This window comes from Armigeres subalbatus, chromosome 1 (genome assembly GCF_024139115.2).
Source record: "Armigeres subalbatus isolate Guangzhou_Male chromosome 1, GZ_Asu_2, whole genome shotgun sequence".
NCBI classification, from domain to species: domain Eukaryota; kingdom Metazoa; phylum Arthropoda; class Insecta; order Diptera; family Culicidae; genus Armigeres; species Armigeres subalbatus.
In genome coordinates, this window is record NC_085139.1 from 118,607,843 (window position 1) to 118,623,350 (window position 15,508).

Consider the following 15,508-nt stretch of genomic DNA (forward strand, 5'->3'; position numbering starts at 1 on the left):
ATTTTCAAAAAGATTATGCAGGCAGGCGTTTAGAACTTGCTACCACCTAGGACAAGGACAAGTTTAGAACTTGTCCGCTAGGTGGTAGCATATATGAAATCATTAATTTAGACTAACTCATGATATTCCGATATATGAATTTCCTCATTTTTACAACACCTATCGCACAAATTTGGAATTTGTAAAAATTATGTCCTTGGCAATGTTCATCTGGTGAGAATATACTGTCGAAAAAAATAATTAGGAATTTCACAATTAGGCGGCGCTAGTGTGCTTGCAATGTTCTTGCATGTGTGAAATATTGCTCTAGCTTGAGATCCTTCGTACATACACCCAAGTTGTATTCGGCGAAAATGTTCAGGATGTCCAGGACTGCAAAGTGGTGCTCAGTGTAATGCGCATTTCTTCCAAAAGGCGGCGCTAGTTATCAGTGTATATACGAAGGATCTCAAGCTAGAGCAATATTTCACACATGCAAGAACTTTGCAAGCACCTAGCGCCGCCTAATTGTAAAATTCCTAATTATTTTTTTTCGTAACAAGTCAGTCCATTCTCACCAGATGAACTTTGCAAGGACATAATTTTTACAAATCTCAAATTTGTGCGATATGAGTATTTACAATGAGGAAATACCTAGCGGACAAGTTCTAAACTAATCAATGCCTCATGTCACAGCACAGGCCTGCCTGCATAATCTTTTTGAAAATCTGCAGCTCAAAATGGGTAGGATTTTCCGATAAAAGCAAAATAAGCATAAAAAATCACTGTTTTTGTACCCTTTTTTACGAAACCCCTCCTCGCGAGGTACCCGTCCACTTATGATCAATCTTAGATAATGTCCTTAAAGATGATTAAATTATCTCTCGAAACAGAACAACAAATCCAAAATTGGCAAAACAATAAGAAAGTTATAACGATTTCAATTTGGGGTCAATATGACCCCAGAGCACAGACAACGTAAGTTTTTTTAATAGAACACTGTAGCTCTTATTTTCAAGATTTTTCGAGCGAATTTGCGAGACAGACAGATCTCGGCGAGTTTTACCAAACTACCAAAAATTAGGAGAATCGGTTGAAAACTAAAACAATGCCAGCCTTTCAAAGTGGCCTGGGGAATTGGAAATGGTGCGAGCTTGCACGTCGTACTCTTTGTGTACTGAATTACGGACCGTAACTCGTAGTGTTTTTGATTACTCTTACGCGCTATCCTACGTGGGTGTTCCATGCGTTCGACGGAGAACTCTTCGTCCAGGGTGACTAGTCGTTTGCGAGATGGTCGGGCTAGCGGTGCCCAGGACGTTCTCAAGCTCTCCTAGTGACGGTGGTATGGGAGACGTGTGCTGTTATTTAAATCGGGTACTGGTCGCTTATGTAGAGGTCTGCAATAATCGCCCATCTCAGGATCGGAAGGAGGGACCAAATAGCAGTGGTCACATCAATGGCGGTGGTGGAGTGGTTGACTTCTCCGGGCCCATTTTCATGAGTTCAGCCCCAGTACCGTTTATATGTTGACCTCAGCTTTCCACAAGGTGAGGAATGGTGAATCTTCAGGTTTAGCGATACGGAAGGCTGTACTGGAAATAGATGCTGCAAATGTCCATATTTTTTAAGGCGGTGAAATCAATTAGTTCCCGTTTGTCTGAACTTTTCAATAGTCAGGTTCAAACTTCTCCTCCTGGCCAGACTGAGTGTTCAAATTTCCTATGATGATTTTGACGTCGTGGCCAGCTGTTGTACTGTTGAAGCTACGCGTAGAATGCGTCCTAATCGTCATCAGTACGACTCTGAAGACCCAGATATCTGAAACCTTCCCTAGCAGCACAATTCACATTGATTTGGTTGAAATAACTCATATATGACCAAATTTAGTCGTATATGAGTATAATAGACCGATTTACAACATGTGTGTTGCTCGGGTTGGGAAGATTTTGCTCCTGAGATCATTCAAATGAATTTGAAATAGTCCTTGTTTGATAATTTTGAACACTCAATAAGGTTTAATCATCTTGAACGTCGAGCCAATTGATCAATTTTCAGGAATACGAGATGCTCAAGGTTCTTCAAAACGTTCTCGAGTTCATCTCATCGTATCTACCAGATCAACCAAGACTTTTGCAATGTCTACATCATCGTCATATTCCCAATCCGGTTCAAAAAGCATATGCGCACCATATGAACTGTATTTTCTTGAATATGAGATGTTCAAGGTACTCCAAAACGTTTTCGAGTTCAGCCCACGTTATGTACCAGATCAGGTATCCGGTTTAGTAAGCATATGAGCATTATGCAAGCTGAATTTTCTTGAATACCAGATGTTCAAGGTACTCCGAAACGTTCTCGAGCTCATCCCAAGGTATCTACCAGATCAGCCAAGATTTTTGCAATGCCCTCATCATCGTTATATAGCCAATCCGGTTCGAAAAACATTTGCGCGCCATGTAAATCCAATTTTCTGGAATACGAGATGTTCAGGGTACTCCAAAACATTCTCGAGTTCTGCCCACGTTATTTACTAGAATACTAGATCAACCAAAGCAATGTCTTTATCCATTGACGTTTCCCTAACCTCATTTAATGTGCGGAAATGCATAGAATAACAGGAGAAACAGACGTTGTTGTGAGCCATCTGATCAGATCTGCACATCCAGATTTGCACAGTATTTTGTTATTATCTGATCCAAAATTTTCAGAAAATATTTTTATTTTTGAAATGCATATTTAGGGAAAGGGCCTTTCTTAATAGGCGTGCTGTAAAATGCTCGGCTACAAAAATAGTAACTTGGCTTATAAGCCTCGCAGTTAACAACTGTGCAAGTGCTTGATGAAGCTGCGAGGCTGCAATGTCTCAGTTGGGGATGTAATGTCAATAAGAGGAAGAAGAAGAAGAAAAGGAGATTTCGGGATGGAGTACATCGTCGAAAAATCCAACTTTACCCTACCGTGCAATTGCAATACTTCCCATCTCATTTTAAAGGTAGGACAATTTCGATTAGCTTTATGATGTCATCATGGTAACTGTAGCTCGGTTTTCTCAGAATTCACCCAACAGTGAAATGTGCATACTAACAAGCGTACACAACGCACTTCCCGGATTCCCTTTAATTACTTGCTGCCATTCATTGCCATGAGCAGCGACAACGACGCCTGTCACTTGGAAAATGTGTACCTTTCTCTTCGGCGCGGCGCAGCGGTCGATGGTGCACTCTCTCTTATAGGTGAAGGAAGCCATCCACCTCCTCCGCCGCGTACGGCGCGCGCGCGCACTGCAAACAGATTTAACAACACAATAACAAGCTAAATCAAACGGGTGGCTTAAAACGGAACGGCCGGGGTAACCTTCTCCATTTCTTCGCTTACATAACATCTCACTTTCAGGCCGTAGTAACCACCGTCGTCGTCACCCCTCGTGCCGCTAGACGGCAGCGAGGTGTAGTTTCTTTTGTGGTGGACGCCTTTCTTTTTCTGCTGGGAGCCATCCATGGCGGCGTCTTTCACGCCGTGTACTTTTACCTGATGGCCATCGAGCTCTCACTACGAACTTCATTACGCGCTCGTTCGCTCGCTCTCGATCCAATGTTTTGAATCTGCCGCACAGTGGTTTGCCCATGGGCCACACAATTGTGTGTTTCTGGGTTTTGCTTCTGTGGGGTTTGTTGCATTTTTCAAGTCGATATTTCTTGATGAATTCCATTTACTGCTCCTTTTGTATTGCGGCAGCGTTCTTATGAATGCAAATTTTATGAAAGGCGTACTCAGTCAGCAGTTATAAGGCGTCAGATGGGTCAGAAAAGAGAAGTGCTCCGTTTGCAGGTTTAATAAACTGGTGCAGCCATAGTATTTTCTACATTATGATTTGCGATGTTAAGCTCCATCGTGAAATCCATATTTTTATTGCACAAATAATTCAGAATAAGATGTAATTTGTCTGACATTTGTTTGTGCTTGGCACCCACAAGCGTTTGGTCATTTTTCGGCGCTGTGCACGGACATTTTTCTGGACAAAAAAGCAATGTCTGACAATCATATTCAAATATCCATTGTTATATTCGCCCGTTCACCTCGATTCTAATACAATGGATAGTGCCTTACCGTTACGCTGTTTATGTGAAATGCAATCATCTTTGTTCATGTACGATTTACTAAAAAACGAAAACAAACATCACTATTTAGAAATTCCAATTATTGATCATGGTCATGAATGTTTGTTTAAGTCATTTGACTGATAACTTTTTTCAGAAGTCTTTTTCATTTCATATTTTTTATGAACTTTTATCGAACCTGTAAATCAATGTCCTTTTAAACGAATGTATAGGATTATTTTTCAACACTGGTGAGTGGTGCTGGGCGATGGGATCGTTCTTTTCCTAGGGAAAGGCGTGACCAGACATTTTTAACTTTTTTAAATGTTTTATTTCTTATTTTGAGATTAGATACCCCATGAAGAACATATTATGATTCTGTGTTGTAGTTTTTAAGTTACAATAACGACCGCTTTTATACCGAAATGGCACCATTGTCCATCAAATACCACCTCTCACGTGTCCCCATCACCGACCATCGATCGACGTCGTAATCGGTGCTTGCTGGCTTGCCGCATCTGGGGGCTGGTTGAAGCGCTGGGCTACGCGAGCCTCTCACTCTCCAATTTTCTTTCTCCGCGCGTGGAGGCTCGGATTTTGTGGAATCGTCGTCGTCGTTGTCGCCGTCGTCGCGCGTTGCGTTGCTGCATCAGCTCGGAACGTTGAACGAGTTTGCGTTGAACCGCGTACGCGTGCGCCCGAGTGTTGTCGTTTGTTCCGCGATCCGCGCCGTGGCTCACCTGTTCGTGAAGCTTTGAAACAGTGATAGTGTTTTGCTTTCAGAAGTGTCCTTGACCAGGTGTTCTACTTCAAAGGGAAACAAAGTCGGATCGTGTGTTCTAGCTTTGGGCTACTGGAGTGCTAGTGTTATCAACCTGACCTGGATCAACTAAAGTTCCTTACACTTACACGAAGGTTTTAAAGTGAATTTAGTCAGTTTTCTTTTGGTGAAATCTGCTGTAATACAGTGGCAACAGCTGCAGCAACAGCAGTATTACATAATTGTGGGCAGCAAAAGCAAAAGTGAAACCTGTGCAGTTCATTGAGTGTAGTGTGGCTAAAGGCTGCGTGTGTAAACCCTCCGGAATAAATGAACGAAGAGAGTTTAGAGACAGCATCAACGACCACTCCGGTGGCTGTGATACCACCGCGATGTCCCATTACCCCGCAAACAATTCGGTCAACGACAACAATCCCGACAACCGCTAGTGAACCGATCCTGGAGACCACCACTGCCGCCGAGGACAGCGATCCTCGGCCACTGCTGGGATGTTCCTGCAGTTGCTCCGGGGGCGGAAATAGCTTATCGGAACTGGCTACATCCACCACCCCAACCACAACCGACGATGACCTCGAGGAGAGAAAATATATCTTCAAAATGAAACTGAATTACTATAATATCTATCTGGTTACGACCAGCTATCGAAAGGAAAGGCGATTTTCTCTTTTTTCGCTTCTTTTACATAACCATGTGCACGGCGGTGGCGGCGGCGTCGACTACGATGGCCGTAGGGGGGTTACTCCATGCCGCGATCGCGCGCTTTCTGTTGTGTCTGCGCCTCCGCGTTGTGCCCCGTTTCTTCCATCCACCCTGACTCGTGCTCATGATTCCACTTTCCCCTTTTTCCGACCCATCAAACTTGCATTGTTACTTAAGAGCCTGGGAGAAAACCAGTCAAAGCGACAGCGCCGCATATGTGTAACAATAAACGACGATGAGGCCTTTGTCTTCTCAACGGCGAAGGCGGGGGCGCATCTGATGCAACAGAAACACGCACATGCAAAATACTTCTAAAAACATGTTACAATGTAAACCTTTCACCTTTCGCTGACGGTTGTCCTTTTCCCTTCTACTTTTACTCACAGGTCAAAGTCGTGAAATTCAGCTATATGTGGACCATAAACAATTTCAGTTTCTGTCGGGAAGAGATGGGCGAAGTCCTGAAATCATCCACCTTCTCCGCCGGTGCTAATGACAAACTCAAATGGTAAGTGCTCTAAACTATCAATAATTAGGTTCTTTCTAGCAAAAAAAGATATGCAATGTGATTTCAACACTGTTTTGAAACTTAACACCGATTTACATTACATTGCTGAAAATAGACCAGAAATGTATTAGAATTAGTATATAGAATCGGAGCTATTCCCCTATTAGTGTCATTTTCGACGTTTATTATATCGACGGTTTCGCGAAATACTGGCACAACTGTGGAAAATGGTATATTTTTACCCAGTCTTCAACAGTTACATTGCAATTCGGTGCATTGATGCAAAATCCAAGGAGCAGGAGAATGCGTGCTCCCTATTTCACAAGTGATCATTGCTTTGATGCACTTGCATAATTTTGGAAAATACTGCATCATTGAATTGAATCCTATCTTTGAATCCTCAGCAATGGCAAACACGTGGTAACCTGTTCGATTTCCACTTTGTTGTTACGTCGCGAAGACGACTGATGTTAGTAACTGGATTATGTGACAGATTTTTGCTTTTGTAATAGGAAATTACATTTGAAACTCGTCTCATCACAGTTTTGAAAAGGTGTAGATACAAGAGCAAAGGTCATGAAGTAAGAGGTCCGCTGATCAAAACTCATTGTATTGAGAAACGAATTGCATATACTTATTTTGCATTATAAGACTATTCCAGATGTGCTGCTGGTGTTTTCGATGTAATTCTCCCGAATATAAATAAATTCATTACATCTTGTGCCAGATAGCATTTGGCACAGCATCACCAAATGTGTCCTAACACTCGAATTATATCCACATAATAAAGAATAGAAAATTAGTTCAACGGGAGAATCAAACTCTCACTTAAGGGATTGATACAATTGGATACTGACACCACTAGACATACAACCACATAGCCACCTTAGAGTTACAAGCTTTCAAAGGGCGATTTGATGCTTCGTTTCACAATTCAGTAAATTAACACCTGGAATGATTTGAACTGTTACCAACAGCTTTGGAACAATGGCTTGGACCAGTACCGGAAATTTGAAAACCAATTAAGGACAAGCCCCTCGGAGTCCAAAACTAAATGTACTTGAGTTTTCAAGAGTACCCTATCCAAAACGGAAGCCACGTACAAGTGTCGTTCTCATTATGCCACGCATGCTGCGACGCAGCAAAGCTGGAATAATGGGCCAAGCACAATGGATACGTTTGCGTGCGTTATGACAGTTTTTCCATGGTAAAACTGTCAAAACGTACGCAAACTTACCCTTTCTGCTTGGCTCTTTAAAAAAAATGACAGTTGTGCGTGGCTCCCGTTTTGAATGGGGTGTGAGCGCATTTAGTTTTGGATTCCGAGAGGCTTGTCCTTAATTGGTTTTCAAGATTCAATTAAATGTTTTCCTATTTTCTTAAAGAAATTAATTTAATACAAAACATAAACATTCCACGATGAGATGAGGCGTGATCGTGATCAAGCAGGAAAATATTCAGTGAATATTTTCTATTTGTTTTTTTAGTTCAATTTGGAAACGTTAGATTGCCACTTCAATTATTCAATGCTTCGTGTAGGCATTAATTCCTTGTACGAAGCATATCACTAGACAACGGATTGGCATGCAACTTTTATTGGTACTACCGAGAACTTTTCCAGCGAACAGATTTGCGATTGAATTTATGAGCCGTTTGTAAAAACAATCTGCGGTAAAAATATTATTTCGTAGATTTCGCCTTGTTTTAAAACTACTATGAAATTCCAATTAAGGTGACCATGATTTCAGATGAGTTTACCACAGTATCAGTTCATGTAACAACATTTCGCATGGACCATAGTTGATTTTTACTATGTGCATGGTAAAATCAAAGGAGTTTTTTATCAGCCGAAAATTGTCTTAAAATAACCCTCGGAATGGTCATTTCGTCAGCAATAATTTTTCGCGTATATGCTTTAAAATCTTAGTATCGGAGAAATAGGAGCTGAAAACCCCAGCCAATTACCTTACGTAATTCGTGTATCGTCTCCAAATGGATTACGTACATAATTCATGTTAAAATCCTTCAAAAAGCTTCTCCTGCGCGACTGATGAAGTTTGTTTTCATGGCTTGTTATGATTGGGAGTAGCTTCTGCCTCTCGTTTATCGTCGTTCATCATCAATTGAGAGCGAATTCTGCATTTCTTGATTAAGTATAGGTTTTAGAAACAACATATGCCCAAATGGAAACTTGGCTTTGACATGTTGCCTTTAATATCTGTTTTGAATAAAAAGTGATTAACCACCGTTGATGGGATTTTTGGAGGAAGTTTCAAGTAAAATTTAGGAAATCGTTAGAGGAGTTCTCGATGGAATTCCTGGAGGTTCTGGATTTAGGAAAGTTCACCTGAAGGTTCCATCGTAAATTAATTCTTGATGAAAATTTTAGAAGGTTTCTAAGAGCAACACTGATGGATCTGATGAATCAATATTAAAAATAAAACTTGAAAAATAAAAATAAGCTCCATTAAACCAATTCTTCAAATTGGAGAAACTTGAAACATAATCCGCATAATATTTTCTAAAAGAAACATCATCAAATCAAATTAAGGGCTGTGGGAGAGTTCCTGAAGTTTGGTTTGTACAAACTCTTGTAGGAAGCTTTTGAATCTAATGGGATAAAATTTATTCTTATATTTTTTAAAGGATAGTTTGCTGGAAAATTCTAGAGGTAGTAAATTAAAATTTTCTATAGCAGTTCATGAAAAAAAATCTAGAATATTTTTTTTTTCAAACTGCAAAACTATTTCTAAAACAATGCATTGCAATGTCTATTTTTTAAAAAAAAATTAGCTCCTTTTGAAAAAATGTAGAGTAGTTCTTGTAAACTGGACAAATAATAATTCTCTCTCAATACTTGCGGATTAATATGTTTTTGTCTGTTTTTGAATATAATGGACTTTCCCTAGTCCCAAATTGAATTGGAATCAAGTTTAAAAGAAACAGTTTAAAAATAGGGTATGAAGTGTGTATTCGATAAAAATGGCAAACATATATTTACTCACCAAAATTAAACTAATTTTTGGATTTTTTAAAAACATTTTTGGAGAAGAAAAAACAAAGAGTGAATGATTTACGACATGTGTTTTGTTGCGACTTCATCTCCCATCTCTAATGCGCCTAGCTTTCTCTTCTTTTCATCTGTCTAATGTTGTACAGTGTCATTCTCCAAGTGTTTTTGTTTTTATCCTATTTTTTTCAAATCCAGCCTTGTATTATTAGTTTTGGGATGTTTGCGAAGTTTCGTCTCCATAAATGCGCAGAATTTTTATTGGGTGTAGTTCCAGTGTGAATTTGGTGAGATAACATCTTTTAGCATAAAATTGATTTCTTTGGATCGGTACCACTCCAATCCAACATTCTTCGAGCGTAGTGGCAGGATGCCAGGCCAAAACAGAGTTGATCTTTTGTGCTTTCTTATGAATGGCAAGAAACGATTCTCAAGGCACTCTTCCGCGTGTAAATCGTACCATTGATTATCCCGGAAGTGATGAAAGAGCGTTATTCATCACGATGTAACACGATTTTGTGAGCAACTTCGTGTAAAGTTTCTGGGTGCGGTACTCCGCAGTGGTGCTTTTTATTCCGGTTTGAGGGGTTTCGCACCTTGTAAAAATGTATCCCTGCCCGCTTCATGGTTTTCTGCTCGTAACTGACGAACACCTTGGACTTTTTAGCGACATCTCAAATTATTTGGATGGTTTTTGAATTGTTGTACCATTTTCCTGGCCATTTCACTGCCCATTGGACCATTTTTACGACCACTCCTTTATTCGGACACACAGGTGCTCCTTGAAGGTTTTTATCACACGAGCCACAGTTGTATTTGCAATCTCAAGCACTTTAGCAATCGATCGGTGAGACGCATTCGGATTTTGATTGTAGGTGCACACATTTTTTCATGAATAATTTTTGCTTGATGATAAGACTGGAACCACTGTATGAATAACTTAAAACTCTACAGATGTAAAAAATACACTATGAATAAGATTTGCTCAAATCTTATTCATAGTGTATAAAAGGCTACTTTGTAGGATATATTCTATGTGCCATTTTTATTAAATACATTCTTTAATACTGCTTCCAGATCAAGTTTATAGCCAGGCATATAATTGTATTTGACGGATATCTCAAGCGAAAGCGAATCATTTTTTAACGCTATACAAGGTTACTCCTCCTGACTGACTGCTCCTGACCTAGAAGTGATAAATTGCAACCGAAAACAAAGAATTGGGGCACATATTGTTCTTCTTAATAATAATTAATGATTTATACCATTAAAAAACAATTTATTCTGAAATAACTTGCGAATATTGCTAACACTGCCAAAAATATCTATATAAGATATATGTGTCGCCGTTATAAATTTTTGCAATAGCTTCACCCTAATATAATCGATATAGAACTACACATAAATTAAATAATTGCTAATTCGAGACCACACATAAAGTTTATTTGGACATATATGTTATAAGTAGTTCGCGTGGAGAATGGTTATGTGTGCGCTGATATACATCATAAGTTAAATCTATGGATTTTTGCCAATAAATATGTGTGGATTTTTAGTAGTGAATATAAGAGCATGTTATTATAAAAGGAAGAATACCCTATTTAAAATAGACATACCCCTGATTAATCCACCTAGCGGTGATGGTGCCTTTCTCGTGCATTATAAAAAAAGTATTTTGGCCATAACTTCCGAGCCCGATTTGGCCAATTTTCAATAGGAAACAATAAAACAGTACTCTGCATCGAATGCAACTTGTTGCAAGCAAATCGGTTAAAGACAAGTGCCTGAAAAATGAGTGAAACTTTTTTACGCGATTATTCCGTAAAAAAAGTATTTTGGCCACAACTTCAGATCTGGCCAATTTTAAATAGGAAACAATGGGATAGAAGTTTGCGTCGAATGCAACTTGTTGCGAGCAATTGCGGTTGTGGATAAGTGCCTAAAAATGAGTGACACTTTTGCTACATTTTGGTACGTGGGTGCGCACACACACACACACACATACACACAGACATCAGCTCATTTCGTCGAACTGAGTCGTTCGGTATATAACACTATGGGTCTCCGGGTCTTCTATAAAAAGTTTGTTTTTGGAGCGATTATATAGCCTTAACGTATACTTAGTATAAGAGAAAGGAAAAAAGCTCGCGTCGAAGACCTTATAATTAGAAATTGATGCATTCGAATTTTTCAAAATGTTAATTCTTCGTTCAGCTTTTCCAACCGGGAAAATCAAAATAGATTTGGAGCCTTTCAACAAATATATGCGAAACAATTGAAAGGGATGTGAAGGACACTTCATTCTAACTTTCACCTACTCAGTGGCTGAGTAATATTGTATTGCCATCTCTTTTGTTCCCACGGAAACTGTACTAAATTTCCGTCACAAGCAGGATTACTCATAGTTTTGAGTTGTCTTGCTGTTGACGGAAATTGAGTAAAATTTCCGTGGGAAGAAAAGAGATGACAATACAATATTACTCACTGAGTAGGTGAAAGTTAGCGTGTTTGGTGGAATTAAATGAACAGAATTCAAAAATATTTGAAAAAGATTATTTATGAGTTATTATGAGTCAATACATCAATATTAACAGGTGCAGATATACATTCTAAGCTTATGGAATTATAATTTCAAATCTTTAATATTCCATTGCTGTCCCATTGAAAACAATTTTTTTTGACATTTCCGTTGTCATCGAAAAATGAATTCGATCAACATATGCGACAAAAACTGAGCAACACTTGCGTGAATCATGTTTGTCTCGAATGAACCATGTGAAACAACTGTTTGACAGTTCTACTCATCAAAATCACTCATCAAAGCTGTTTGTTGAATTTACCAACACAGCTATGGTAAATGATCCAATAGTGGAGGAATTAAGCGCGTTCCAGCACTATTCGTTTTACCAGAATAATAACAAATCTAATTCCAAATCTTACCTTCGGTGTGTATCCGAAGGCTCTTCGCTTCGGAACTTTTACCCTAATTCATAATAAAAAGAAGATAATGTATGGATATCAATCAATTTATTATACAGAAAATCAATGAGAACTGAGCATAAGCACCAAAACATCAAGAAAAGCTAGAAACTATAGCTTGCTTTTTGTTTAATGAAAACTATTTCTGAAGTGTAAAGTGCTTTGTCCCACATGAGTACACTTTACTACCTTTTCTGAAATCAAATTAAACGGAAGAAAAAAATGTTATTATTTTTTTTGTTTGCAGAGACATGATAATATGCTAACTGGTCAGTGACAAATGAAGTATTTTTAGCTGATTTGAGCCTATTTGAGCGTGGTAATTATTTTGCTAAAACTTTTTTCCATTGGTAAAACATTTTTGAAATGAAAAGAACTAGGTGGAATGACGGCTTTGGCAGGTTTTGTTCTATTATTGGCAGGGTTTTTTATGACTGACTAGGCTCAAATTTGGCCTAAACATTCTTTGCATATCAAAGAATATTGTGGCCAAATTTCATAAAATTTGGTCGACAAAAACCCCCCTGCCAATAATAGAACAAAACCTGCCAAAGCCGTCTTTTCCCCTGTATAATGCCTACAGAAAAAGTTCACCATCTAGCAATCTTATATTTTTCATGCCTGGTGAATTATTTATTATGATAATGAATGATTAATCCCCATTTTTTCTTCTTAATTTGTCATTTTTTTTAAAACCACCAAAATATTTTCAAATTGACATAAATTGGCAAATTTTCATGGTTCATACTACTTAAGCTTATTCTTCTTCCATGGCTCTTCATTTCACCTGGAACTTGGCCTGCCTTTCAACTTAGTATTCTATTAGCATTTCCTCAGTTATTAATTGAAAGCTTTCCTATGCCTGCTATTGCATTGCATATCTTTTGTGACAAGTACAATCGATACACCATGCCCAGGGAGTCGAGATGTATTGCAATACATCAACACCCATTTTTTGAAACTTCATAAATATCGTTGTAATTTCGAGATATGTATGTATTTTGGGTCTCCAGTAGCCTTGCGAGCAAAGGCGTAGGATTGCCAATCCGGAGATGGCGAGTTCGATTCTCGGTCCGGTGTAGGGTAGGAACTTTCTCGACTCCCTGGGCATAGTGTATCCATTGTACTTGCCACACAAGATACATACTCATGCAATGACGGGTATAGAAAGGCTTTCAATTAATAACTGAGGAAATGCTAATAGAATACTAAGCTCTAAGCTGAAACGCAGGCCAAGTTTCAGTTGGAATGTAGAGCCATTGAAGAAGAAGATGTATATATTTATCATGACTAACACTTTTTACGACGAACCACCACATTATTTTCTTATAAGAGTATTGAACGTTGTTCGTTGAACTCTTTTTCTACTGATAAAAACAATTTTTCTGTAAACAAATCCGCAGGAATATGGCCTTGAATATACAAAAGAATTCCTGGATTTTTTTCCGCATAAACTCATCAAAGAAATTCTGCAAAATTATGAAATCGATTTCCGTAGGAATTCAAGAAAGAATTTCCTCATGTATCTAAGAAAAATTTCTTTCCGGAAGGAATTGCGTGGAAATTCTTGAAGTCATGTCCACTGAAATTTTTGTAAAATATTCCTCAGGAATTCCCTCTTGAATTCACGAACGAATTCCAGGAAGATCAGCATGTATTCCTGGAAGAATGTCTACAGTAATTACAATAGCAGTAAAATTCCAGAAATTTCCAGGAAAACTTTTTTCATAGTTCCCGGAGGATTCGCTGTTTGGAAAAATTTGCATAGAAATTCTTTCTGCTAAAATTCAAATAATAGGGTAGAGAACCATTTGGGCAGCACCACCTATTTCCGTCCGCAACGTTCATTACTCTATCGCATTACAACCGAATTACTTGTTTTTTAGTACATGGTTAGTTTCTGTCGATATCTAGTGATGAACAAAAAATCAAGCCATTTGGTTGGAACGCGGACGAGTTATTAACGTTGAAGACGGGGATAGGGGCTGCTGCCCAAATGGTCCCGCTCAGTGACGGGAAATGTCATATCGATGTCATGGGACTAATTTGTTAATAACTTTTTTCACAAGTAATTTACAGTCGTATGTTTTATATGAATATAAATCCTTCAAAGGATACTAAAACTTTTTCAATAGGTCATTGCTCTAAAACAGAAATTGGCGCCGTGAGAGCCGAATTAGTGTCAAATGACATTAATGTCATGACATTCCGTGACATTTTTTTAAATTCGTTATCGTGCCTCGTACTGTGTATTTAGAACAATGACCTATTTGGCAAACTTGTAGGATCCTTTGAGCATTACATGTTAATAAAAAAATCCGAATTGTACATAACTTTTGAAAAAAGTTATTAGCAAATTAGTAATAGCAACCCCATGACATTTTTTTGACATTTCCCATCACTGGTCCCGCTCCCTATACTATATATATACTATATATAATAGCCCTGTAATTAACTGCGAGGTTTCTAAGCCAAGCTACCATTTCGTATATCTTGAGGCTAACACGATGATACTTCTATGCCCAGGGAAGCCGAGACAATTTCCAAACCGAAAATTGCCTAAACCGGCACCGGGAATCGAACCCACCCTCAGCATGGTCTTGCTTTGTAACCGCGCTTCTTACCGCACGGCTAAGGAGAGCCCCGTTTGTGTTTTTCCTATGACTCCCTATTTCAAAAGCTAATATCTGACCACAGAAAACTTTTCATACTGTGATGAAACTTAAAATAAATCACGTTGAAATCCAATTTTAAAACTACATAGCGCTTTCAGGGGCACATAGCTCTAAAAGCAAACGGCAGGCTACATTGCCGTAATCTGAAAAAGAGACGTATGCGCCATTTCACAACACACATGTTTTCTATTTTTTCTGTCTCATTTTTGGAAAATGGCGTATACGTCACTTTGCCAGATTACGGCAGTACAGCGAAAAGCGGTTTTCCAGCTTTGCCCACCTTCAGCATCCACGAAAAAATGGTTTTAGATACGTATCTGTCAAGATACAATTAAGTGGTGGAATTCAATGGGATTGTATAAACTCGTCTTATGACAGGTGCAAATCACTGTTTTTGGATGTTTCTGCATACATTTTTCCATATAAACTTCCAACGAGTTTAGCACCGCACAAACGTTGACCGATTTGACTGAAATTTTGTCCAGAGCATCAGGGCATCAAATAGAACCGAATAAAAGGGCGGCCCATCAAAAAATTTGAAAAAGTGTTTTTTGAGCCACCCTAATGAGCACCCTAAGGATGATACTTAATACCTTCTCAGCAAGCATGTTTTTCTATAGGGTAACCGTACCCTTAGTGGAAGTAGCACCAATAGTGGAGGTAGTGGAATTTTAATGAGATTTATCATATTTATATAGTTTACGATGGTTTCAGTTGATGCGTCGTGCTTTAAATATCCTGTTCAATGCAACTTATCTCAAGATTTCGCTTGAAAAC

The 15,508-nt window shown here is 38.7% G+C and overlaps 2 protein-coding genes across 5 annotated transcripts in view; both read left to right on the plus strand.

Annotated features, from left to right (window-relative positions):
- The window catches only part of LOC134205031 (protein roadkill), a 551,615-nt gene that overhangs the window by 511,480 nt on the left and 24,627 nt on the right, over nt 1–15,508 (plus strand). For all 4 annotated transcript variants that reach the window (XM_062679898.1, XM_062679897.1, XM_062679895.1 and 1 more), the window contains exon 3: nt 5,946–6,067. In XM_062679898.1, coding sequence (XP_062535882.1) covers nt 5,946–6,067 — 122 coding nt within the window. The remainder of the gene's footprint in view (nt 1–5,945; nt 6,068–15,508) is intronic.
- On the plus strand, nt 4,485–5,911 carry LOC134205034 (uncharacterized). Its single transcript, XM_062679900.1, has one exon. It carries the CDS (start codon nt 5,170–5,172, stop codon nt 5,872–5,874), a length of 705 nt encoding a protein of 234 aa, XP_062535884.1. The 5' UTR covers nt 4,485–5,169; the 3' UTR covers nt 5,875–5,911.